Source organism: Ictidomys tridecemlineatus, chromosome 2 (assembly GCF_052094955.1).
Source record: "Ictidomys tridecemlineatus isolate mIctTri1 chromosome 2, mIctTri1.hap1, whole genome shotgun sequence".
Lineage (NCBI taxonomy): Eukaryota > Metazoa > Chordata > Mammalia > Rodentia > Sciuridae > Ictidomys > Ictidomys tridecemlineatus.
The window spans coordinates 43,680,841-43,707,320 of NC_135478.1; the positions used below are offsets into that span (position 1 = coordinate 43,680,841).

The 26,480-nt window shown below is 35.2% G+C and overlaps 1 protein-coding gene across 4 annotated transcripts in view; it reads left to right on the forward strand.

Moving 5' to 3' along the window:
* Nucleotides 1–64: 64 nt before the first annotated feature.
* Nucleotides 65–26,480, forward strand: part of Dennd6a (DENN domain containing 6A) — a 69,668-nt gene continuing 43,252 nt past the window's right edge. For 2 of the 4 annotated variants that reach the window (XM_021731323.3, XM_078038349.1), the window contains exons 1-7: nucleotides 65–394; nucleotides 13,591–13,629; nucleotides 13,730–13,772; nucleotides 20,280–20,392; nucleotides 23,562–23,642; nucleotides 24,662–24,767; nucleotides 25,833–25,912. In XM_021731323.3, the coding sequence (XP_021586998.2) occupies nucleotides 158–394; nucleotides 13,591–13,629; nucleotides 13,730–13,772; nucleotides 20,280–20,392; nucleotides 23,562–23,642; nucleotides 24,662–24,767; nucleotides 25,833–25,912 (699 nt within the window). In that variant the 5' untranslated portion in view covers nucleotides 65–157. The remainder of the gene's footprint in view (nucleotides 395–13,590; nucleotides 13,630–13,729; nucleotides 13,773–20,279; nucleotides 20,393–23,561; nucleotides 23,643–24,661; nucleotides 24,768–25,832; nucleotides 25,913–26,480) is intronic. The other 2 variants (XM_005317235.5, XM_021731334.3) reach the window with 2 other exon arrangements.

The window sequence follows — 26,480 nt, forward strand, 5'->3', positions numbered from 1 at the left end:
AAGGCGAACCGGGCTCCCAGGGTCACGTGGCCTGAGGCCCCGCCCCTACCAAGCGAGTTCCCGGCGGCTGCAGTAGCGGCTGCTGCGCGTGCGCCGAGCCGCGCGCTCTGCGGCGCGGTCCACGGTGGAGGCGGCGCAAACAGCAAAGGGACGGCCGATGGCTCTGCGGGGCCCAGCTGGCTTGGGGCCCGGCTCCTGCGGGCCGTTGGACGAGGCTGTGGCGGCGGCCGAGGGGCGCGAGGCGCCGGCCCTTGTGGCGACGGGAGCTACGCTGGAGGACGATGAGGAGGACGAAGGCCGCGGCCCGGGCCTGCTGCGCTGGGACGGTTTCTCGGCATGGCTGCACTGCGTGTGTGTGGTGGGCTTCGACCTGGAGCTGGGCCAGGCGGTGGAGGTGAGGCCCGGCCGCACCCTGTCTCCACGCTTCGCCCCCGCGCGGGCGCGTCTGGCTCCAGCAGAGCCTGTGGCCCGCGGGCCGGCCGGCCAAGACCCCAGCTGCCGCTCATCCGGGCGTGGCCCGCAGCCCCTCCGCGGGTTGGGCCTGGCTGCGGTCCGTCCGCTGTTCTCTTGGGAGGATCTTGGGCTGTGGCTAGGGTTGAAACGTGAGCTATAGGCCCCTCCTAAATACTTGTCTTTAAAAAAAAAAAAAAAAAGTAAAAAAATCACAGGAATAACTGAAAGGGTTAGCAGCACCTAGAGAAGGCAGCAGGCAGGATGTTTGAGACTTGCATGAGAAAGAAACAATATTTTGACGTATGGTGAACTGTAATAGCTGAAATTGAAAAAGTTTTTAGGCGTTTTGTTCGGTTCCTTCTTTTTATTACTCATTTCTGTTATTTCTTAATACTGTTTCTGGAGTAGTTGGCCTGAGGACTTATGTCAAGATGAACATAGGGAAAATAATTTGCTTGTACATCTCAAATTTTCTGTCTTTTTATGTCATCTTATTGATTTCAGTAATTTTTGATAGTGTTTAGGTCCTTTTTTGTAACACAAAAGATTGTCTTTATGTGTTCCTCCTTACCCCCCCCCCCAAAAAAAAAGTTATCAAAAGGTCATATATTTAGAAATTTTGTTGTTGTTTTTTCTTTTGGTGTTAATGACAGTTTTTAATCTTATTATGACTTTGGTGGTCTAAATGGACGGAGAAAAAAAAATTGACCAGAACTGCTGCTTTTATATTTAACCTGTCTTCTTGATGTTTTATCATTATACAGTTCAATAAGCATTGAGTTTTTGCTAAGATCTAGGCAATATGCTAGTTACTAGACATATAGATATAATGATATACTTTAACTTGTATATTCTTGTATATTCAAGAATTAATTCAGGGCCAGACACAGTGGCATTCAGTAAATACTTGTTGACAGAATGAGTGAATATGTGAGCAAGACATTGATAGACCATGTATGATTACATTGACATATTAACCTGAAGTTATAGGTACAGTAAAGTAGAATTTAGCCGGAAAGCATAGGATTGGGTGTAGTTGACTGCATTTTAAAATAGCTAAAAGAGATCCTTTTGGATTCTCATCATTTGGAACATTCTTTACAATATGAATATGATTTTGCTTTTTTTTAAATGAAATAAGATGGTTATCATAGTTGAGGTTCTGCAAAAATGTGAATTATTAAAGTACTTATTTTTAATTTCATTTCCCCAAACTGTACAGGGTTTCCTTTAGGTCAGTAGTTCTGAACTTCTTTTGTGCCTAAACCTTCAAAAAATGTGAACACCATGAATTCTCTATTACAAAATGTCTTATTAAGACAAAATTATGTATATGCTTTGATGGACTGTTTGAATTTATTCATGAATCTTCTATTCCAGATTGAGTATCACTGATATTGGAAGGTGTAGGATGAGGGTGGGAAAGATTTCCTAATAAAGAAAGATTAGCAAATTAAATGAGATACAAAACAATTTTGCTTTATTTGTTTCTAAAGGAGGAATGTGGAATATTGTACCTTGCCTCTTTTAAAATGAAAATATACCAGTGGTGTATATTTGTAATCTCAGTGACTGGGAGGCTGAGACAGGAGGCTCACAAATTCAAGACTAGCCTCTGCAGTTTAGTGCGGCCCTAAGCAATTTAACAAGACCCTGTCTCAAAATAAAAAGGACTGGGGATGTACCTCAGTGTTAAAGGGCCTCTGGGTTCCATCCCCAATACTAACAAAACAAAACAAAACAAAAAAACAAAAACAAAACAAAACAACAACAACAACAAAAATAACCCCCCCAATCCAAACAAACAAAAACCAGAAAATGAACACAAATTAGTAACCAGTATAAAAACTAGTTAAAAAATGTTTCACTTTTGTATTAAGACCATATCCATGTTGAAATGGATAAAAGGGGTGGCTGGAATGGAAATGTGTAGACTTGTGTTGGAGAAATGACATAGAGTAGCTATAACCCTACATCCTATAATGTACAACCAAAGGGGCTCAAGAGGAATACTAATTAGAGAATAGGTGTAAAGAAAATTTGGAAAGTAATATCCTGGAACCCACCTGTGTTATCAAAAAGGCAGTCATTGAACCTTGGCCTGAGAGAGACTGAGACGACTGTTCTGCCCTGACAGCATATATTGGTAGATTTCTTACAATTGCATAAACTGTGACACTTGGTGGGGGTTGTGGCTCAGTGGTAGAGTGCTCCCCTAGCATGCACAGGGAACTGGGTTCAATCCTCAGCACTATATAAATGTAGAATAAAGATATGTATCCACCTAAAACTTTAAATATTAAAAAAACACAGTGACACTTAACTGAGCTTAAATCCCTACTAAAATGATAGTATGGAATAGTGATCAAGAACCTAGAATCTAGAGCTGAATTGCCAAAATCCATGTGAGTAAGTTACTTAGCTTTTTTTCCTGAGCCTCACATTCCTTCTCTTTATAATAGGACAACTACCTATATCATGGCATTCTTGTGCGAGTAAGGCAAAGTAATGCTTGTAAAGCATTTGGAACAGTGCCTGGGAAACAAATCTATGTAAGTTTTTATTTGGGAAACACTTATTTCCTAGAAATTCCCTTTTTCAGTGAAGAGAATTCCTGACTTTTGCATTCTGAAGTTGGGCCCTAGTTTTATCACTTGTAAAATTGGGCTTACATGTGTGTATTTGGTTGTGGACTACAGAAACTAACTTTTTAAAAACTATATATATTTTTTTACATGTTGGTAGATCTTTTTATTTCATTCATTTATTTATATGTGGTGCTGAGAATAGAACCCAATGCCTCCTCGCACATGCTAGGCAAGTGCTCTACCACTGAGCTACTACCCCAGCCCCTACAGAAACTAACTTAAGCTAGTTCAAACAGAAAAGGGGACCCTGGAGTAAAGGCTATTCAAGTGGAGCTTCGGAAAATGGCTAGAGCCCAGAGCCAGGAAAAAAAAAGAAATCTTGTCCTTTTTTTTTCTCTTTTGTGGGTCTTTTTCATGCTACATTCTTGCCACAGACTGACTTCTGCTTCTCTCTTCTTTTTTTTTTTTTTTAAAGAGAGAGTGAGAGAGGAGAGAGAGAGAGAGAGAGAGAGAGAGAGAGAATGAGAATGAGAATTTTTAATATTTATTTTTTAGTTCTCGGTGAACACAACATCTTTGTTGGTATGTGGTGCTGAGGATCGAACCCAGGCCACACGCATGCCAGGCGAGCGCGCTACCGCTTGAGCCACATCCCCAGCCCTGCTTCTCTCTTCTTTATGGTGTGGAAGTTGCCCTTTTTAACTGCATAATTGAAGAGTGAATCTTTTATACTTGGAATCTTCCAAACACCAGAGGAAGGTAGCCATGTTTTGAGCAGGTTTCCACTGAGATACAATTGGTTGAAGACCTGGATGGGTGGGAGAGTGGTTCACCTTGTATTAAATGTCCGTGGAAGGCCCTGTCCTAGGTAAGGGAGATGTTAAGGAGATCTTTTAGGGTGAGAAAAGATTGAAAATTGTGTTGACTATAGGAGATGCACTTACCTTTTCCCCTGAAGTGATAGCATCACAAAATCCTTGTCCTCTGAAATAAGGTTTGAGACTCCCTGGATTTTATAGACTCTTGCACTTCTAGCTTTGAAATTATCTGATTATATAGTAAGGGCTGAATTATCTGAATCCAGAACTGTCTAGTTTATTAAAAAATGTTTTTTTTCTTGAATGATAGTAACATGCTCCTTGTTGAAAACTTGACCCAAAAAGAAAATCTTAAACACTGGAAAATATCCCTCCTAATTCCACTACTAAGAGGGAACTTCTGTTAATATTTGGCATTTATGTTTATGCTTTTTTCTCTTGTATAAACTTTTACATTAATTAAGGATCAATGTGATTGTTGTGAACAAAAATCTCATTTAAAAGTAAAGGGAGATTGATTGAGAAGCTTCTAGTCAGTCTCAAAACCCAAGTGCAGGAAGCAAGGATGAACCTCATGGAATTTTTATTTATTTATGCTTCTTTTATTTATTTATTTATTTTTTAATAGTTGTAGTTTGACACAATACCTTTATTTTACTTATTTATTTTTATGTGGTATTGAGGATTGAACCCAGGGCCTCACATATGCTAGGCAAGAGCTCTACTGCGGAGCCACAACCCCAGCCCACTCTCATGGGATTTTGAAAGCCCAGGCTTTTGCTTTTGTCTCTCAGTCTTTTTGTTTCTGCTCCTCTTTGGATGTCTGCTCCATATGCCATCCTGATGCCCCTTTTCTCTGTAAACAGAGCCTCAATTGCTACTCCTTCACTTATGCCTTACTTTAGGTACCTGGTATTAATTTTAGCCAAAATCTACATTTTTCTTTTGGAACCAGTATGAAGCATAATGCAAATACTAGAATATCCAGTTGACTCAGCAAAGGTCAGTACCCTCTTTGGTTCAGACAGCTGTGGTCAGGAGATAAGAGTATTAGTAGTAATAGAGGCCACCTAGGCTTACCTCTGCAATAGAAGCGGACACTTCGATTGCATGGGTTGGGCAGCAGTCCCACAAACATGTACCTGATAAACATTTTCTTTTTTAATATTTATTTTTTAGTTTTCGGAGGACACAACATCTTTGTTTGTATGTGGTGCTGAGGATCGAACCCGGGCCGCACGCATGCCAGGCGAGCGCGCTGCCGCTTGAGCCACATCCCCAGCCCCTGATAAACATTTTCATAAACAATTTGCTGGATCATTAGAGACTCTTCATAGAATTTTAATATTTAGTTATTAATATTATTTACACAATGTAGAGGGTTGTTTGCTTCCTTCGTCTACATGTTAGAGATGTTCTCCATTTTTCAGATTCTTTTATATGGCACTTCACAGAAGGTTGATGTTTCCATAATTTGGGATTGCTGCCTGATCCACTCTGGTCCCCAGATTTTGTAAGAATTAAAACATCACTCAACTCTCTCTGTCTTGAAGGCTATGACTTATCAACTTCTTGGACAGAATTTCAATCTAGTGAAAAGAGCCCAACCTTTGGGGTTTTGAACATTTTCTAGTTGTCTTGATTTATAGCCAGTTTCATCAGCTCTCATTTCATCAGCTCTCATTTTCCTTAACTATAAAATGAGAAAATATCATCCTGCAAGTACTCTTGAAGGTAAAGAGAGAATGCATGTAAGAACTGATGACTATTATTGAATGCCTGCTCAATATATTAGTTTATTTTATAGACTAATTGAATAATCAGAATGGGACTCTTCTTGGCTAATCACCCATTCCCATTATTTTGCTACAAATATGTTTTAAAATTCTTTTTAGTTACATACGACAGTAGAATCTATTTTGATATACAAGCATGGTCAAGTGATTTTTTTTTTTAAGATACACAATTTCCTGGAATGCATGTATATCATCAATATTAAAAGCCTTTCCTGGAATCAAGTTTATTAGATTTCATTTTGCTGATAGTTTACGATACAGCCTATTTATATGTACATAAATTTTGCATTCTACTTCTTGTTGAAAAGAATTTTTGACCACTTAAATTATCCATATAAAACAGGAAAGTATCATTAATTTATTTATAGACTTTATTATGATTATTGGTCTCTTTCCTTCCTTTTTTTTTGACTACTGTATTGGGAAATGAACCCAGGGTGTCATGCATGCCAGGTGAGCACTCTACCACTAAGCTATAATGAGATACTGTCCCTTGTCCTATATTTTTAATTTCCCTGTAAACTGAAGATAAATCTTTGTCTTCTTTTCCCCTTTTGGTGTTGGGGATTGAACCCAGGATCTCCTGGATGGTAAATACATATTCTACCACTGGGCTATTTCCCCAGTCCCTAAAGATAAATACTTTTTAATATTTTGGGTCATAAAATAGTCTTGGGTATAGATGGACTATTCCAGCTCTGGTCTCCAGTAAAGAGAAACTTATGCCATTTTTAAAAGAGCAGTTAGCAGAATTGACTATCCCTCTCCTGCTTTTTAAAATTACTGCCTGTTCCTTCCTTATCTGGTAAAAAGGTAGATCCTGGAGTGTCACCACATTTTTTTTTTTATCTTAGCAAAGTTTCTGTTGATTCTTTTTTTTTTTTTTCCTCCAAATGACTTAGATTTAATCATCAGAAGCAAACTAAATTGAAAGCTTACAATAGAGAAGAATTACATGTCAGTGCTTTGTTTATTCTTTTGAAGAGAATAAAGGCAGTTGCGTGTTTCTTGCCCTTTTCATCAGAGTGTCCATGCTCTCTGTTTGATCCTCAGAAGTTTACTGTTTTAAAGAAATGGGTATGTTGCTAGGGTGTCTCACTGAGCCCTCTCTTCAGATATTTAGTGGACAATTACCATGTTCCTAATACAGATGTGTTCTGGAGATGTTGCCTTAATCATTGCCTACTTCATGGAGTTTTATAGTATCAGGAAAATTGGGCCATGATAATAGGAGGAAATGCAGGGTATTAATGGCCTTTAAGTTTCCTCACAACCTGGTAGTACTTCTTAAGTAGCTTGATATAATTATTTGATTTGGAAGATAAAGCCTCAAGTGACTTCCTGAGCCACTTATACCCCCCAGATTTTTTTTTTTTTTACAAAGGCTTCTTTAGTTTTAATAACTAATGATTCTGTTATGAAATTATATAATCCCATCTTGGAGATAATCTGAGACATCCTCTTATCCAGTTAGCCTTTGCACAAATACATTATGCTTTTTCTATTTACTGTAAGAGTGAGTGATGTGAAACATTGACAATTGCTTCTAAATTTTATCCTGTTTTGAGGGAAGTGCTTAACTGTTCATTCCATGTTTAAAGTATTAGTTTTCCAGTAGTGTAATTTAGCTTAGATTTTTAGTGAGCTGGAGTCTGAGGCCCAGTCTTTTCTGATACTGTAATATTAGAGCATTTTTCCACTTTTAAAAAGAAAACAAACTTTTCTATCAAACTATAACATGCATAGAGAAAACCACACAAATCCTAAGTCTGTAATTTGGTGAATTTTCATAAAGTGAGAGTACCCATATAACTACCATGTAGATCAAGAAACGGAATATTACTATTGCCCCAGAAATTTCTTAAGTCCTCTTTCAATCATGACCACTCACTTCTCCCTCCCCAAGGGTAACCATTATCCTTATCTAGTTTAAAAAATTTTTTTGTTAGTTGTTGATAGACCTTTATTTTATTTATTTATATGCAGTGCTCAGAATTAAACCCAGTGCTTCACATATGCTAGGCGAGTGCTCTACCAGTAAGCTACAACTCCAACCCTTCCTTATCTAGTTTTATGCTAGAATTAGGTGAATAAATAGATTTCAGTTTTTCTATACTGCATAGTTAACTTGATATTATAGGGCATTCAACCATACTTTTCTTTTTTTATGTTGTTTCTTTTTTTAGTACTGGGAATTGAATTCAGGAGTGCTTTCCCTTTGTTAAATCCCCAGCCCTTTTAATTTTTTTTTTCTTTTTGAGACAGACAGGGTCTCACTAAGTTGCTGAGGCTGGCCTTGAACTTGATATCTTTCTGCCTCAGCCTTCTGAGTCACTGATAATACAGATGTGCACCACTCTCTCCTGTAGGAATTATATCCGTATTACTCATTTAATGAATTCCTGCCTAACTCTAGAGTCTTTTATAAGTTATAAAGGATCAATTTTCGTGTATTGTTAATTTTTGATGGGTATCTGTTGTAAGATATACTAAGGCTGTTTGGATAGGCCTTAATAATTTTTTTTTTAATATAGCACCAGTCAGAGAGAATTCTATATTAGTGTGTTTTCTGATGTTGTAGTGAAATATCCGACACTAGGTTTATTTAGCTTACAGTTTTGGAGGTTCAACAACCTGGCACTGGTATGTGCTTAATCTTGGGAGGGCTTTCTAGCTATATGACAACAGGGTGGATGGCATCTTGGTGGAAGCACATATTAGGGCAGATTAAGATAAAAAGCAAGTGGCAAAGGGCCTGTCTCTCGTACGTGTGAGGCACTGGGTTTGATCCTCAGTATCATGTAAAAATAAATAAATAAAATAAAGACATTGTGTCCATCTGTAACTAAAAAAATTTTTTAAAAAAGTGACTATAGTGGGGTCAGGGAGCTTTGCTGCTCTTTTTTTGTTTGTTTGCAGTGCTGGAACTCAAACCTAGGGCTTTGCGCATGTTAGGCAAGTGTTCTATCATTGAACTACATTTCCAACCCCAGGCTGCTTTTTTAATACAACTTCCTGTCCAAGGAACTAATCTGCTCCTCAAGACCAGCATTAATCTCTTCTCAGGGTAGGGCTCCCATGACCTAATTATCTTCCACCAGGCCCCACCTCTGATATTTTCCACCACCTCAAAACCCCCACTGGGACTAAGTTCCCTGAATGTGAACCTTTAGTGGACATGCTCAAATCATATCCAAAACATAGTAGATTATTTTAGGTTTCTCTCTCTCTCTCTCTTTCTCTCTTATTTTTAAATCAATGAAAATGTTCATTTTATTATTAAATTAAAAAATGTTTCATAATATGTTCAGTATAATCTTGAACATAAAATAGGGAAGAAAGATTTAAAGGGAATATGAATTCCATTCTTCCAATTCAAGTGTTTAAATCATTATTTTCACTAAATCAATTAAGATCAAGTCTGAACCACCTCTTCCCAGATTTGAACTTTATTTTGAGTCATTTGGAGAGCCTTCAGTTTTCAGAATTAGACCAAGGACAGCAGAATCCTGAAGAAGGTCAGTATGTGACTAGCAGCATCTTTTAGGTCTCTTTTTAAAGAGAGGTTTTATGTTGAGCTAGGGTGGTCAAGGCCCTGGTTTTGATACCCAGCACTGAAAAGAGAGGGAGCGATAGATAGATATTGTGTTTAATATGACTGGAAAGTTCAAGAACAAGGTGCCAGTCAATTCTGTTTCTGCTAAGATCTCTCTTTATGGCTTTCAAACAGCCATCTTCTTACTATGTCCTTACATGGTATAATAAAAAGAAATTTTTCTGATGTTTCTTTTTTTTTTAAATTTTATTTTTTTAGTTGTAGTTGGACACAATACCTTTATTTTATTTATTTTTATGTGGTGCTAAGGATTGAGCCCAGCGCCTCACATGTGCTAGGCGAGTGCTCTATTGCTGAGCCACAACCCCAACCCCTCATGTTTCTTATTATAAGGAACTTAGCCTTATGTAGGCTTTGTTCTTATGTCCTAATTATTCTTATGTCCCAAAGTCTGCATCTCCAAGTTTCATTACAATGGGGCTCAGGGCTTTCAACATCAGAATTTTAGGGAGGCAGTTCAGTTATAGTACCATCCAAATGGACTAGACATTTCAGAATTGGAATCCAAATTTATCCCCAGATTTCCTGAGAAAATAGATTCTTTTAAGTTTTACATGGACAAAATATCTTTATTTTACATTTATATAGTGCTGAGGCTTGAACTCATTGCCTTGTGCATTCTAGGTGAGCACTCTACCACTGAGTCAAACCCCAACCCTGAAAATGATTCTTAAAACTAAATTTATTCTCAGTTTAGAAGCCAACCACAGTTTCATGTGACCTCAGAGGGGAATTTTGTGTGAGATACTCTTTATGGGTTTGGAAGAATATGTTTCTCAGAAGAAAACAGTAACTATTTATCAAGGCATTTATGTTGTGGGAGAATTTACTATTGATTTCGGAACTGAAGGATTACTTCTTTAAAAATTAACATCAAGAAGATATTCTAGGATTAGATGTGTAGCTTAGTGTTAGGGAGCTTACCTAGTATATGAGGGTTGGATCCACAGCACTTGGGGCAAGAAGGGGAGAGGTATTCTATAAAGCTGTATTTATTCTAGAAAAAAGAATCAGAGAAATGATTCTAAGACTGTTAAAAGAACTTGAATGCTGGGGTTGTGGCTCAATGTTAGAGTGCTTGCTTAGCACATGTGAGGCATTGAGTTCGATCCTTAGCACCACATTAAAATAAGTGAATAAAGGTATTGTGTCCATCTACAACTAAAAAAAAATAAAGAACATGATATTAAGCCAGGCACAGTGGCACATACCTATAATTCCAGCAACTTGGGAGGATGAGGCAGGAGGACTGAAAGTCTGAGGCCAAATTTAGCAACCTAGACCCTGTCTCAAAATAAAAAATAAAAAGGTCTGGGGATGTAGCTCAGTGGTAAAATGCCCCTGGTTCAACCCCCAGTACCAAAACCAAAAGAACCACAACTTGATGTGAGAGTTAGATTTTAGTGTTATATTTAAGTGGATTAAGTCCTTTCCTTTTAGCAGTCATTTTGTATAGGAATGGCCAAATGAGATGTGTTGGACTGTTTTATTGTGATGAATAACAATTTTTGACAAAATGGATAAATAGTTCAGGATTTATATAGTTGGAAATTAAGAATGGCATAGCATTTTATAAAAGATACATTTAACCCTTAGCAAATGTCTCTATTTAGGGACCAAGAAGGATTATAGCCAATAGGGAAAAGAATCAGACTTCCCTTAAATGCCTTTCTAATGCAAAGAAAATTTAAAGTCTAGAAAATTAAACTCTAGCAGTACCTTTTTCTCTCAAGGAAAGAAGTCAACTGTGCTTCTTTCTGTTAAAAGTGACAAAAACAGCCCAAACTGGAATAAGAAAATAGAATTTATTCATGTTATTATAAAGTCCTCAGGTATGCCTGATCCAAAGGACAGTTGAATTTATGGTTTAAATATGTGGTAAGAACTTGGTTTCTCTTATCTTTCTGCTGTTTCACTGTAGAGATCTGATAAATATTTTATATTTAAATGATATGAAATATCATTATTAAATATATTAATAGCAGGTGGAAACAGTTATTGAAAGATAACAATAGAGCATCACACATCAATGGCAAATATTCTCAGCCCCCTGTTCTGCACTGGGGTTTGAACCATGATGTGCTCTTTCACTGAGAAATAAAAATGTCTGAAGACATTTATTTTGAGTCAGGGTCTTGCTAAGTTGCTGAGGCTAAACTTGAACTTGTGATTCTTTTGCCTCAGCCTCCCAAGTAGCTAGAATTTAGGCATGTGCTACTGTGCCTGGAAGAAATAGCTTTGTAATTTAATTATTTTAAAAATTTTTTGGTAGTGTTTCTGGGGATTGAACCTTTGGCCTTGTGCAAACTAGACAAGCACTCTACCCCTGAGCTCTACCTTCAGCCTCAATGGAAAAATAGAATTTTTGTTTGGAGCAAATAGTTTTGGGAATATTCGCAATTTGAAGGACGGGGGAGGGGGAAACCCAGTTTGAGAGACAGCTCAGAATTGAATAAGAAGAAGTCCACAAAATATTAGAGGAAAATGTGCTAATGTTCATAGTTTTCCAAATTTCAATTCCCTGTCATATTATTTGTACTACTATTGAATATTTTTAACTGGACTCATCACCCCACCTCTACCTGCTGCTTTTACTTTGCTATGCCTCAAGCATTTGTATCTAGGCTATTTTGATTTTTTGAATGTTAGGTTTTTTTTCTCTGTACACTTAAAAATACAAATAACTATTAAAATTTTTTAATTTTCTGATTATTTAGAAAACAAGGATTTAATATATAAAGGTTAAAGAAAGAACTTTCTAAGAGTAAGAATAATAGTAAATCATAGTCTGTAGATTTGACAGCGTGTGAATTTAAAGTTTCTTTCCATCAAATAACCAAAACTGAACTACAGAATGTTTACTGTGAATTGAAAAGTTTACAGCTTGAAAAGTTTATAACATTGCCTGTTATACAGGGAAGACTAAATTGTGTATATAAGTTTGTGTTGTGGGCCTAACATTCAATCTTAGATTGCCCATCAGCACCAAACCTCTGATGTCCTGTTTGAAAAATCAGTCTTATGATATTGATACCATGATGAAGAGGTATCACTGACAGTTCCAAAATATACCTTTTGTACTTCAAGAATGTATAGGGTCAGTCAGCTAGTTAACAAGTATTGAGTACCCACTTTTTGTCACTTTAGTGAATTATTGCTCATCTTCTAAGAAGATCAGGATGGTCATAAAGTGGCAGTGGATTGTTCTATAGAACAGACGCCCTTTGGATTTGGTGTTGAATAGTGTTTTTTCTGACAGCAGATGCTCTGCCTTAATCCTTCTTCTTTCAAAGAGTCCAAGGGGCAGTAGTTCTCAGAAGGTGCTGTGATCACTGAAGGTACTAAACTAACCAGTCTCGAGAAATGTATAATGATTATTTAAGGGGAATGAAGGGAAGACTTTTTAAACTTCAGGTAATTCTTTTGTTTCTTTTTGTTTTTCTCTTAATATGTAATTAATGATGTATATTACTTCTTATAATCAATCAGATTCTTTCTAAAACGTTGATCCCAGTGGAAAGATAGGTTTTCTTCTTTATAGGGTAAATTGCCAAAGCTATCCTTGAACTTGGGATCCTCCTGCTTTAGCCTCCCAAATTACTGGGATTATAGGTGTGAGCCATTGTGCCTGGCTTAGATTTTTTTCTTTTCTTTCTTTTTTCCTCTCTCTCTTCCTGTTGTATTCTTTTTTTCTTCTTTCTTTTTTCCTTATCTTTCTGTCTTTCCTTCCTTTCATCCTTTCTTTTCTTTTTCTTTATTTGGACAAATCCAGGGCTCTGTCACTAAGCTACCTTTTTATTTTATATTTTTTAATTTTTTAAATTGTAAGTGGACAAAATATCTTTATTTCATCATTATGTGGTGCTGAGGTTTGAACCCAGTGCCTCATGTGTGCTAGGCGAGCACCCTACCACTGAGCTACAACCCCAGTCCCATATTTTTAATATTAAAAAATAATTTTTTTTGTAGTTGTAAATCGACAGAATACCTTTACTTGTTTATTTATTTATTTATTTTTATGTGGTGCTGAGGATTGAATCCAGTGCCTCATACATGCTAGGCAAGTGCTCTGCCACTGAGCTACAGCCCCAACCCATGTTTTTTAAATTTTGAAACAGGTCTAAGTTTGCCAGGCTGGCTTTGAATTCCTGGGCTCAAATGATCTTCCTCCCTCAGCCTCCTGAGTAGCTGGGACTGCATGTATGTGCCACCACAACTAGCTTTGAAGTATTTCCTACAGCTCTTTTACCTCAGTTAACTAGAATTTTAGAAGTATTCTTTAATGTTTATGCCTAACAAAATTAATTATTTTCTTCCAGGTAATTTATCCTCAACATTCCAAACTTACTGATAAAGAAGTAAGTAGAACTATTGCTCCATATAATCTATTGTTATATTTCTGTTTGTTTTTATTGATGTGTGTATGTCAGCATATATAGCTTTTGTTTTCTTTTTCAGAAAACCAATATTTGCTATTTGTCTTTTCCAGATTCAAATTCAGGTAACTATTTTCCATGTGGTGTTCTGTTGAATTATATACTAAGAATACTGGTTACTATTTTAATCTGTGAAAGTTAATTGAAATGGCATATTAGAATGAAGTCTCAATTTTAGCCAACAAATCAGTGATTTTGATTCCTGGTTTAATGATGTCTAATCATGTCATAGTTGATTTTAGTTGGTTCATTTCTTAAAGGAACTTTTACAGTGTGCTGAGGTAATAATACATCAGGGGACAATAAACTGTTGAAATAGTGAGATTGAAAATTAACAACATTGGTATGTTTGGGGACTTAGAGTATGTAGTTTACTTTGAGTTCAGAATTTATGAGCTTGCCTAACTGTAAAAACAGTGAGTTAAAGAAGAAACAACAACAGAGTGAATCTAGTTATGAAACATGACTATCATTTATTTTTATATGGATTAATATGACAAGTACTTGCAGTAGTGCTTGGGGTGTAAAAATCATGTGTTTGCTTATTGTTAAACTTCACTTTGCTAGTCTCTTTCAAAGTATCATTTATGTGGTCCTAATTGTTGACATCTTTCAGGTTTCCTTCTATATTTTACTTTCAAAACAACTTTTTAGGCTTACAGTGACCAGGACATTCAGATTCTTGGGCCACACCCAATTAGAACTCTATAAAGCAGAATCACTCCACTTCCCTTTCCTTTTGTGGTTACTTCTAATATCCTGTTAATTTAGTTCAGTTGATCTGATTTGGGAGATTTAACATTTAAAAATTTTAAGCATTTTTCTCTTTTCTGTATAAATGTTTCTAGAGTTTTTTTTTTTTTCCCCAATACATTTGGAATTTGCAGCCTTGGTGAAATATGTGGAAGAAAAATGATAGATATCTCAGTAAATTAGATATTTGCCTTTGGGAGATTATAATAGGTCTTTTGTTCTGACCTGTAATTATTAGAATTTTTAGTAATTTTTGCCCTTTTTTGGGGGGGGTACTGGGGCACTCAACCACTGAGCCACCCCCAACCCTATTTTGTATTTTATTTAGAGACAGGATCTCCCTAAGTTGCTTAGGGCCTTGCTAAGTTACTGAGGCTGGCTTTGAACTCCTTATCCTCTTGACTCAGCCTCCTGAGCTTCTGAGATTAGATGTGTGCCACAGCACCCAGTTAATTTTTGCCTATTAATGAAATTACATAGAGGTCTTCTAGGATCTGTCCTTGTTTAAGTCAATATTATTATTATAAAATCTACACGTTCAGTTCTGAATTGTAGTTAATGTTGGAGTGGATTTCTAGGACTCCAACTGAGTTGTATGGTTTATAGGATGAATTAAATTTTTGAGATTGAAATCCAGTGGATTGTATTATGCTCTTCTCTTTCAGACCACAGCTGGTTGTCATAGCTCTCTTTTTTCATATCTATACATGAGCATAAGGGGATCAGAGACCCCCTTCTCTTCATGCTGCTTGGTCTCAGGATTATTTTGAGCTGAAGGCAATTGGGAAACAGCAGTTGCAAAGATCCCTCTCCCTTCTCATTGTGTTCCGAAAAGCAGGACATAAATTTATGAAGGTGTTTACCTGCTCCTTTGTCATACTGAGAAGGGTAGAAAGATTCTGAAACATTGTAGAAGACTCTTATCTTAGGTGGGCATGGTTTCACAAGCTGTGATCCTAGATAGTTGGGAGGCCATGAGTAGGAGGCCAGCCTGGGCAATTTAGCAAGACCTTGTCTCAAACTGAAAAACAGGGCTGGAGATGTTAGTGATAGAATGCTTGTTTAGCATGTGCCAGGCTCTGGGTGCAATCCCCAGTAATGCAAAAAATAAAAAAGTAAATAAAAAATAAAGACAAAAGAAAAAGACTCTTCCTTGGAATGGTATTAGCTTCAGTTTGTATAAATAGGTCTTACTAAAATAACCTTATCCTCCATTAGTTTTTTTTCTACATGTATTTTTTGTTCCACAATTTACTGGTTTCAAGAAGCCAAACCCCAAGACTAATCATTTCTCTGCAGTTTATCCCCTTTGCTAAAATGTTACATAAGCTCCCAGATCTAACTAACTTTTGAGGTCATTACTTTTTTCTGTGAAGTGTTCATGTGCATGTGAAATAAATATTTTCTCTTGTTAATCTGTTTTGGTCGATTTAATACACGGGTCCTAGCCATTAAACCTAAGAGAGTGGAGAAGAAACTTCACTCCACCCCAGCAAGCATATAAGTTAATTTTGTTTTTTTTTTTGGTAAATATTTTTTTAGTTGTTGATAGACACAGTATCTTTATTTTATTTACTTAATTTTATGTGGTGCTGAGAATTGTACTCAGTGTGAAGCAAGTGCTCTACCACTGAGTACAGCCCCAGTCCTAGAAGTTAATTTCTCAAGAAGATACCTTGGTGTTTGAGTAGCTGTTTTAATATCTAGTTTTATAGTTAGCCTCTGCATGTATCATTTTCTTTTTGGAAGTTAAACTCAATTGTATATCTATGTAAATAAAAAACATTTTTTCCAATATTTTAGGCATATAAATGACCCGCATTTTTTTTTTCTGGTATTGAGAATTGAACCCACGTTCACTTTACCACTGAGCTACATTGCAAGCCCTATTTATTTGTTTATTTTTATTTTGAGATAGGATCTTGGTAATTTGCTGAGGCTCTCAATAAATTGCTAAGGCTAGGTTGGCCTTAAACTTGTGATTCTTCTGCTTTATCTTTCTGAGTTATTGGGATTACAGGCATTCACCACCATGTCTGGCTTAGAGATGCTTTTTAATGCCTTTAAAAAAAATTTTTTTTGTAGTTGTGGATGGACAGAATGCCTTTATTTTATTTGTTTATTTATTTATTTATTTTTCTGTGGTGCTGAGGATTGAACCCAGTGCCTCACGCATGTAGGCAAGTGCTCTTCCACTGAGCTATACCCCTAGCCCTAATGCCTTTTTTTAATAACCTGCACATCGTTTTATCCAAAGTATCATTGGTACTTCAAGTGGAATTGATAAAAGATTTTGAAAGTAGTCACCTTGCCTTCTGAATTGATGAACATTAACTAGACAGCAAGAGACTGTGTATTTTGTACATGTTTAAGATCATTGGTCCCAGTTATGATTTCCAAACAGTTTGCTTCTCTTCTGTGTCTACTAAAAGGAAGCTGAAATTATTGTGCCAACTTTGGAATGGATTTTATAGTGCTATATAAGGACATGGTGGAGCAGACTTTAGGAAAGTATCATAAATCAAGGTTTTGTGTTTGTGGATATGCAGAAGAAAAAGTAAAGCAGCATTTTAGACAGTATGAAGGCTATATTGATAAAATGATTTTGGAATTCTCAATGGAATGGTTTGCCAGTCTCACCATCCTTCTTTTCTGTCTGTCTCTCACTCACTCACTCACGCACTCACACATGAACACACACACACACACACACACATTTTATTTGTTTATTTATTTATTTATTTTTATGTGGTGCCGAGGATTGAACCCACACACACTTACTTTAGATCCTAATGACTTGAGAAAAAACTTTGGTTTGTTTTTATGGTTCAATTCCTTATTCCATTTGAGTAGCTTTTATCTTAGAGATGTAAGTTTAAATGTGCTTTCCCTCTGATACATTCTTGTCAGATTCTTTTCCTCCTTATTGTTTATCATTAACATCATTTGTATTTAGGTGTTCTTGCAGCTTAAGCTATATTGGCTACCCAAGTACAGTATACACTGTATTATATAATATGTCAGAGAGAAAACTCAGCATTAGTAGAGAGAATTTGAAGCATTGATGAATCTAAGGGAAAAATCAGTTTTTGCTCTGGGTGGACTTGATAATATTTGTCTCATGATTTCTTGTCTATATACAGCAGTGACATTATTACATATGTTACACTTTGCACATTTATATTGAAGGATCATTTGGGGTTTTTTTAAATGTTCAATCTGTTGTGGACCAACACTTTTGTAAAATGCAATTTAAATGGATTATTTAATAATGGATAATTATCTAATAATAAATAATCTAATGACACAAAATGAAAAAAACAAGGAATGCAAAACAAAAATCTCAATTTGTCACAGCAATGTCCAATTGCTATAAACCTTTCAAATGTTTATTCTCACTGTCCTTATTTATTTAGTCTTGGATAAGTAACAAAAGTTTGCAGACTGGCATCATTCTAACAACTACACTTTGAGAATCTCTAAAGTATTTTTTCTCAGGAATTCAAACTTAGCCATGCTAATCACAGGGGGAGTGACTATGTAAAGTTGAGGGCCCAGGAATGGGGATGACTCTAGAAATTTTTTCTTAGTCATACATATTCTAACCCACTCTATAGCTGTGTTTGTGATAAAATAGAAATAATATTTTTAAGTTATGTATTATCTTTAGGTAAAATATTTAATCTTTTTTTTTTCTCAAAAAAACTTTTTTTGGGGGGGTATAGGAAGATTCCATCTGTTTACATTTACTTTGCAGTCTCAGTTTGAGTATCATATGGAAAGAAAACTTACAGAATACTCTGTGCCTACGATAGTTTTAAAATGGGACATCTCTTTCTGCCGTATTACCTGCTCATGAAGGAAGAGCCAGGATTGAAAGAATTGATTCCTTGAATGAACAGTATGGCCCAGAGACCATTGATTTCTAGAGCTCTGTGATCTGAGGGGCCTTTTTCAGATGGGCTTTTGTATTTAAATGAAGAAAAGTTTCATTTTTTTTCTCCAATTGGCAGTGAAATGAATTAAAAAATAATAGCTTTGTTGAGATATAATTTACATAACATAAATTTACCCATATAAAGTATGCAATCCATTGAGTTTTGATTGGCTGGTTATCAAACTAGGATTTTGTGTATGCTAGGCAAGTACTTTACCAATAAGCTATAGCTGCAGTCCCACATAATTCAGTAATTTTTAGTATATTCACAGAACTGTGCAACTGTTGCCATAATCAACTTTAAAACAGTTTTATCACCCCATGGGTGGAATATATTGAGCACATTTCACATTTATTACAGTGTTACTAATTCTAAATATAGTAACTTGGAAAATTTGAGTGACAAGTTATTTCTTGTTTTTTTTTCCTTAGAGTATCTATAGTTTTTAAAAAAGTTAATACCTGACAGCTTAAAGTTTGCATTTAAAGAGATTGGCTAATATAATTAACTTCATTTTAAATTCAGTAGTAAATCAATTACTTGAGCTCTGAATCTTCTGTAGTATATCTTTTTGAAAAAGCTGCTTGGGCTGAGGATGAGTTCAGTGGTAGAGTGCTTGCCTAGTTTATGTGAAGCCACGGGTTCGATCCCCGGTACTGGATAGGGTGGTGAAGGAAAGAGCTTTTATTGTGAAATATAAAACACATCCAAGATTGAGGAACAGAACTTGGCTAACATCTCAGAAACTTCTTCATGCCACCTCCAATATTATTTCCCCTCACCTTCAAATGTAACCACTAAATTTTTTGCTTTTCTTTATACTTTTATCATCCAATTATGTACTCCTTTTTAAATTTTTTTTTTAGTTGTAGATGGACACAATACCTTTATTTTATTTGTTTGAATCTTTCTTTATTTATTTCTATGTGGTGGTAAGGATCGAACCCAGTGCCTTACACGTGTGAGGCAAGTCCTGTATCGCTGAGCCACAACCCCAGACCCCAGTCATGTACTCCTTATCATTATAGCTTTGAACTTTTTTATATACATGGATTTGAACAATATGTATTATTTTGTGCTTGGCTTCTTTTGCTCAATAGCAACAGTTTTCAAAATTTTTTAAATTACATGTGGGAAATGGAATAGAAAAATTAAAGAGACTTTAGAGTTAAGATATGCTTTAGGGGCTGGGGTTGTGGCTCAGTGGTAGAACGCTTGCCTAACATGTGTGGGGCCCTGGGTTAGATCCTCAGCACCACATAAAAATAAATAAATAAAGGCATTATGTCTATAACTAAAAACATTTTTAAAAATGGTTCCTTCACATAAACCATTTTAAAAAATGGTTCCTTTAAAATTGATGAAACTTGGATAAATAAATATTATGCTATGCTATGCATTTACTTATGGCTTTGCCTCTAACCAGCAAAGATGGTTTGAGTCATCTTTTCTTTTTATTAGTTGTTGATGGATCTTTATTTTATTACTTATTTATTTTCAGTGCTGAGAATTGAACCCAGTGCCTCACACATGCTAGGCAAGCACTCTACCACTGAGCCACAGCTCCAGGTCTTGAGTCATCTTTTGAGGCACGTGAAGTTTTAGGATCTCCTTTTTCTTTTTAAAAACATGACAGACTGTGTTAAAATTATTCATACAAGGGCTGAGGCTGTGGCTCAGTGGTAGAGTGCTTGCCTAGCACATGTGAGGCACCGGGTTTGATCCTCAGCACCCCATAAAAATAAATAAATAAAGGTATCATGTCCATCTACAACTAAAAACATTTTAAAAAATGATTCATATGGTTCCTTTAAAATTGATGAAACTGGATAAATATTATGCTATGCTATCCTTAATTTCTTTCATTTTTGTTTTTATTAGGTTGTCTTGGAGATACCCAGTTTTGTTTTAGATTTCGACAGTCTTCTGGGAGGAAGGTGTCACTGCATTGTCTCCTGGATCAATTTGACAAAGATTTACCAGTTTACTTAAAGGTTGGAAAAGTAGTCATAAAAAAATGTCTATGTGAGAAGAAACTGAAGAGCTTATTACTGTAGAACTCATTTATTCAGTTACCTCTGATAACTTTCGGAAATTTGCTTTTACTTTTATTTATTATATAGCTGAATTTGAGTCTAATTGATAAGAATTCAGCATTTGAGTAAAAGAGACCTTATAAAATTATAAGTTATAATATGTTCTGGAAACATAATAGCATTGTGAATTATAAAAGTGAATTAGAATGCTGAAGTAATTTTCTTTCATTAATAATTATTTGTTTGAATGTGGGGGTGGAGTGGTACTAGGTAGTCAATATCATCTGATGTTGAAGTAGTTGTTCTCCAAGTTGTCCTTCATACATTTAGTTGTTTCTTTTATATTTTTAATGATTTTTTTTTTGCAGTTACTGTTTATTAAAACAATTTTAGTAATTCATGATTTCGGAATCTGTAAGTTTCTCTCTTTGAGTACTCCATGCTTGTATGTCTGGTTAGATAAAGAACATTCCCATTTGGATGTCCTGTCAGCACAATAAATATGAACTTAATATCATTTGCCTAAAATCAACTTTTACAAATTGACCTTCCTGTTTCTACTAAGAGCAGGAACCCGCTCTCAGCACGGATAATACCTTTTGAAATGTTGAGTCTTAGAGTCATTAGTTACTCCATTTCCATTTTCTGTTGCTACCACAATCAACATGGTCTTCCAACTGATGATAATAATAGCTAATATTTACTAAAGTTCTTTATGTTCTAGGCACTGTATTAAGAAGCTCTGATTAACTTATTTACTACCTATAGTCCTCTGAAAGGGTTCTTTTTACAGATGAGGAAATTGAGCGAGAGTAAGAAATTTACTACCAAGACATTTACCTCTTGTTTTTTTAATTTTAATTTTAATTTTTTAAATTTAATTTTTATTTTTTAAATTGATTTTATTATTTTTTAATACACAACAATAGTGGAATGCATTACAATCCTTATTACACATATAGAGCACAATTTTTCGTATCTATGTATATAAAGTATGTTCACGTCAATTTATGCCATTATTCATGTACTTTTTTTTTCATTACAATTCTTAATACACATGTATACCACAGTTTTTCATATCTCAGCAAATAAGGTATGTTGACACCCAATTCAAGTTTTCATACATGTACTTTGTATAATGATGACCATCATATTCCACCATCCATGCTAATCTCCTTCCCACTCCTTTTCCCTCCTACCTCTCTTCCCTATCTAGAATTATTCTAATCCTCCCATGCTCTCCCTCCCTACCCCACTATGAGTCACCCCCCCTTATATCAGAGAAAACATTCGGCATTTGTTTTTTTGGGATTTGCTGCCTTAACATTATCTTCTTCAACGCCATCCATTTACCTGCAAATGCCATGATTTTGTTCTTTTTTAATGCTGCATAATAGTCCATTATGTATAAATGCCACATATTTTTTTGAGAGAAAGAGAAAGAGAGAGAGAGAGAGAGAATTTTTTAATATTTATTTTTTAGTTTTCAGTGGACACAACATCTTTATTTTATTTTTATGTGATGCTGAGGATTGAACCCAGCGCCCCGAGAGTGCCAGGCGAGCGTATTACTGCTTGAGCCACATCCTCAGCTCAATGCCACATTTTTTTAAATCCATTCATCCACTGAAGGACATCTAGGTTGGCTCCACGGTTTAGCTATTGTGAATTGTGCTGCTATAAACATTGATGTGGCTGTTTTTTCTAACATATTATATCTTACATGCTGTTGCCAGCTGAAGTATACATATATATTATAAAAATAGAATCTAAAATGACTACCAATTGCTGAATGAAAAAAAGTAATAATATTACTTTTTTTTGGGGGGGGGGTCCTTTCTTTTTGGACCATTAAAAATAAAACCCTGGACTGGGATTGTGGCTCAGTGGTAGAGCGATTATCTAGCACGTGCGAGGCCCTGGGTTCGATCCTAAGCACCACATAAAAATAAATAAATAAAGGTACTGTGTACAACTACACTTAAAAAATAAATATTTAAAAAAAATAAAACCCTTGGGGTTGGGGTTGTGGCTCAGTGGTAGATTGCTTGCTTAGCATGGGTGAGGTACTGGGTTTGATTCTCAGCACCACATAAAAATGAAATAAAGATATTGTGTGTCCACCTTCAACTAAAAAATAAAGATTTAAAAATAAAATAAAATAAAATCCTTTACCTTTTCAGTTTTCGTCCTCATCTCCCTTCTATACATGTGCCATATTTTAGCAAAACCAAACTATGTATTTTTTCCTGAAATAGCTTGTGATTTTTGGTCTCTGTTTTTTGCTCATACTCCTGGCCCTCTAAACCTAGAATGTATTTGTTTTTGTTTAATTCATTCTTCAATGTCCAGTTAAAAAATCATATTCTTCTCTCTTGCCCTTCCTGTAATACTTTGTGCTTTGCATGGTAACCCTCCTCCTATTATATAATAATAATTTTTGTCCTTTTCTTATCCATCCTAAATTGTATTCTCCTAAAGGAACTGTGTCTTATGCATCTTTTTCTTTTCTAACACAATACATTGTTTAAAGTAGGTTGTCAATGAATTTTTTTTTTTAAGAAATAACAGTCAAGTAAGGGACTGAGTCAAAATTTTCCATTAGGATATAAAAGCCCTAAAGGTTTTGGAATGTAATCACCTTTCAGATCATGTGTTAATAACATTCTAATGATTCTTTATTACTGGATTAACATATATCTGGCTATGTAAGATTCAGATTGCATTAACTCCTTTTATTTTCTCTTTCAAGATTTTATATCAGGGCATCTCATGTTTGGAAAAAGACTGCTCCCTTAGTCTTGTTAAACTCAAAATTTTAATCAGAATTAAAAAATAAAACTTACTATAGCTTTGGGGAAAATATAGATTTTAAATATCTTCAGTTTAACTAATATTGATGGGAATGAAGAACGTAAGCTAAGTTACAGGGGGAAAAGTCTCATTTAGTATTTAGTTTATGATTGTTTTGTAATTTGGACAGGTTAGAAGATTTTTATCTGGTAATTGCTATCATGAATTGTGTTGTTAGATAAGCACTAATAGCTCTTTGTGTATATACCTAACATCTCGGATGTTAATGTTAAAAGATGGCTATTTATTTATTTTTTGCTCAATTCTTTCTTAGAAAGATCCTGCTTATTTTTATGGATATGTATACTTTCGGCAAGTTCGAGATAAAACCCTTAAAAGAGGCTACTTTCAGAAGGTAATTTTCATATACACTAGTACAAATATTTTATACTGTGATTAGTAAAGTAGAAATGATTATGCTTAATAATTTTCAATTTTTGGTATTTTATCTTTAAACATACTGGACTTTATACTTTTTAGATTATAGATACCTGTACCTAGATTTTGAACAGCTGTTGAATTTTTGCTATCTCTGTGCTAGGCTCCTGATAATGTTTGTTAATATGGAGGAGTCTGCTTGATTTTGATATTTTAGAATAAGAGAAAGAATAAACAGATTATAATATTGTTACAACTAATAAAAGCTTGTGTATCTTTTTTTTTTTAAAAAGCCAATGAGTGAATTTTAGCAACTTCTTAGCTACTGTTGTTTCTTATAAACTTAGTCTTTTTCTTAAAAAAAGAAAAAAACAATTCAATTTTATTTAATCCCAGCTAGCAGGACACACCTTTTCCATTTGTAACCAAAATTTGCCCTGACCACCATTGGATGCTGTATAGAAAGCTAGAGTGTTTTTCTAGGAAAACTTCATTAAAAAAAAAAAAAATCAGCATAATCCAAATCTGAAGTGATCCAAGTAGAGGGTCACAATTTCTAGATAGCTATGACAATTGAACTACAGAACACAACAGTCATAGGTCTCTGGGGAAAGCATCACAGTTTGTTCTTTCCTTAATAGGATGATTTCTTATGGCTAATTCCTAATGTCCCTGTGCTATGGACAATAGTAGCTAGGCTTTGGAAATTATCCATGACCTTAATCTGTTTATTATAAATTGTTCTTAAAGTACAGGAACATCTGAGTTATTTCTTTATGCTTTTCAAGTGTGATAATAAGTTTAAACTTTATGCATTCTAAGGCTATATTTTTGTATTTCCTTTAAACTATCTGCTATAAAAGCCTTTTTATTTCAAAATGCATACTTTTTGATGAATTCAATTTGTTAGTAATTGTTCTTGTGAGACATGAATGGCAAATTTAAATTATAATCATTAGACATTTAAAAGAAACATTGTTTCTTTTTCCCCTCCAGTCTTTGGTTTTGATCAGCAAACTACCTTATATTCATTTTTTTCACACCGTGCTCAAACAGATAGCACCGGAGTATTTTGAAAAAAATGAACCTTATTTGGAAGCAGGTAAGCTAATCATTGCAAGAGTTATGTACCTTTATGAAGGAATCTAAAAGACCACTGAAAATATATGATAGAAATGAAGTTGACCTTCTGAAAAAATCAGAAGAATTTAAGGGTTATATGGTGGGAGAGAGAAACAAAATTATTTGGCACTTTTTCCCCCACAAACATCAAAAATGGTATCTGTTGTTATTTCCTCTAACAACATAGACAATGTCTATTTATTAGGATAATAATAAATGAATTTTGAGTTGACAGTTCTTATTATCATTGAACAGAATCCTTAGTAACTTGATACAGTTGGAGTGTGGTGTGTATTTTTAGCCAACTTTAATAGTAATAAGTGAACAGGAGTCAGGTGCGGTGGCAAACATCTGTAATCCTAGCAGCTCTAGAGACTGAAGCAGAATTGCCAGTTTGGGCCCAGCTTCAGTAATTTAGCTAGATCCTGTCTAAAAAAATGGGGAAGGGGACCTGGGATATAGCTCAGTGGTAAAGCAATCCCCAATTCCATAAAAAATAAATGAACAGGAGAACTTCCTTTAAATTAATTTGTTGCTTTCAAAAAATTATTAACCAGGCCCAGTGGTGCCTGTAATCCCAGCAACTCAGGAGGCTGAGGCAGGAGGATTACAAATTCAAGGCCAGCCTCAACAATTTAGTGAGGTCCTAAGCAATTTAATGAGACCTTGTCTCAGAATAAAAAATAAAAAGGGATGGGGATGTAACTCAGTGGTAAAGTGTCCCTGTTTCAACTCCTAATGCTAAATAACAACAACAGTAACAACAACAACAACAACAACAAAAGCTATCTATCTATATCTGTATTGTATATATATTTATATACATACATATATACACACATATATATAAATAATCAGTTTATATCCTGGATCATGTTTCTAAGTGAAATGTTAAGATACTTTCATCACTTGTACTTTATTTCTCTTCCATTCTTCCTAGTATATTTTTCCTGCTTTATAGAAAGTAGAGTTCTAATTTTTAACACCCCATTTTAATATTTCTACTTAACACCAAGAAAACATTTTGTTTGAAAATATTTTCCAGCTTGTAACGATGTTGATCGATGGCCTGCTCCAGTGCCAGGGAAAACATTACATCTGCCCATTATGGGGGTAGTGATGAAGGTAATAGCTTTTAACTCACTTGTCTCCTTTTTAAAGAACTTGGTAGGAAGTTAACACATGGGTTTTTACTTACTAACTTCCTCATAATATTTTGTAGTGTCATTGTTTTCACTTGTTTGTTGTGAGGCATTACAAAGAACCTACTTGATAGAATCATTAGTCACACAACTCTGCAGCTCCAGTCCCATTGCGTCCTGTAAAGTTTTCACAGGAGTATCATTCCTGTGTAATATATGTAAACATAAATGTTGCTTCCTAGAAGTTTACAACTCCATGTTTCTACTAATGCCTCCAGTGGTAAGCAGAAACAGTTCACTTTTTTAATTGAATATTTAAGAGAAATTTGGAAACCTATTAGTTCTCAGTCCTAAATGATCTTCTTAACATGTAGTGTTGACCAAATATGTCTATCCCTAAGTATTCTCTGTTAAGATGATTTTTTTAAAAAAATTAACTACATTTTACTCTCAGGCTTTGCAACTCACTATCAAGTTGGATTTACTTTTGACAATGTTCTCTTTTTAGATGTGCTTATTTTTTTTAAATGTGTATTCTTTTTTTCCATGGG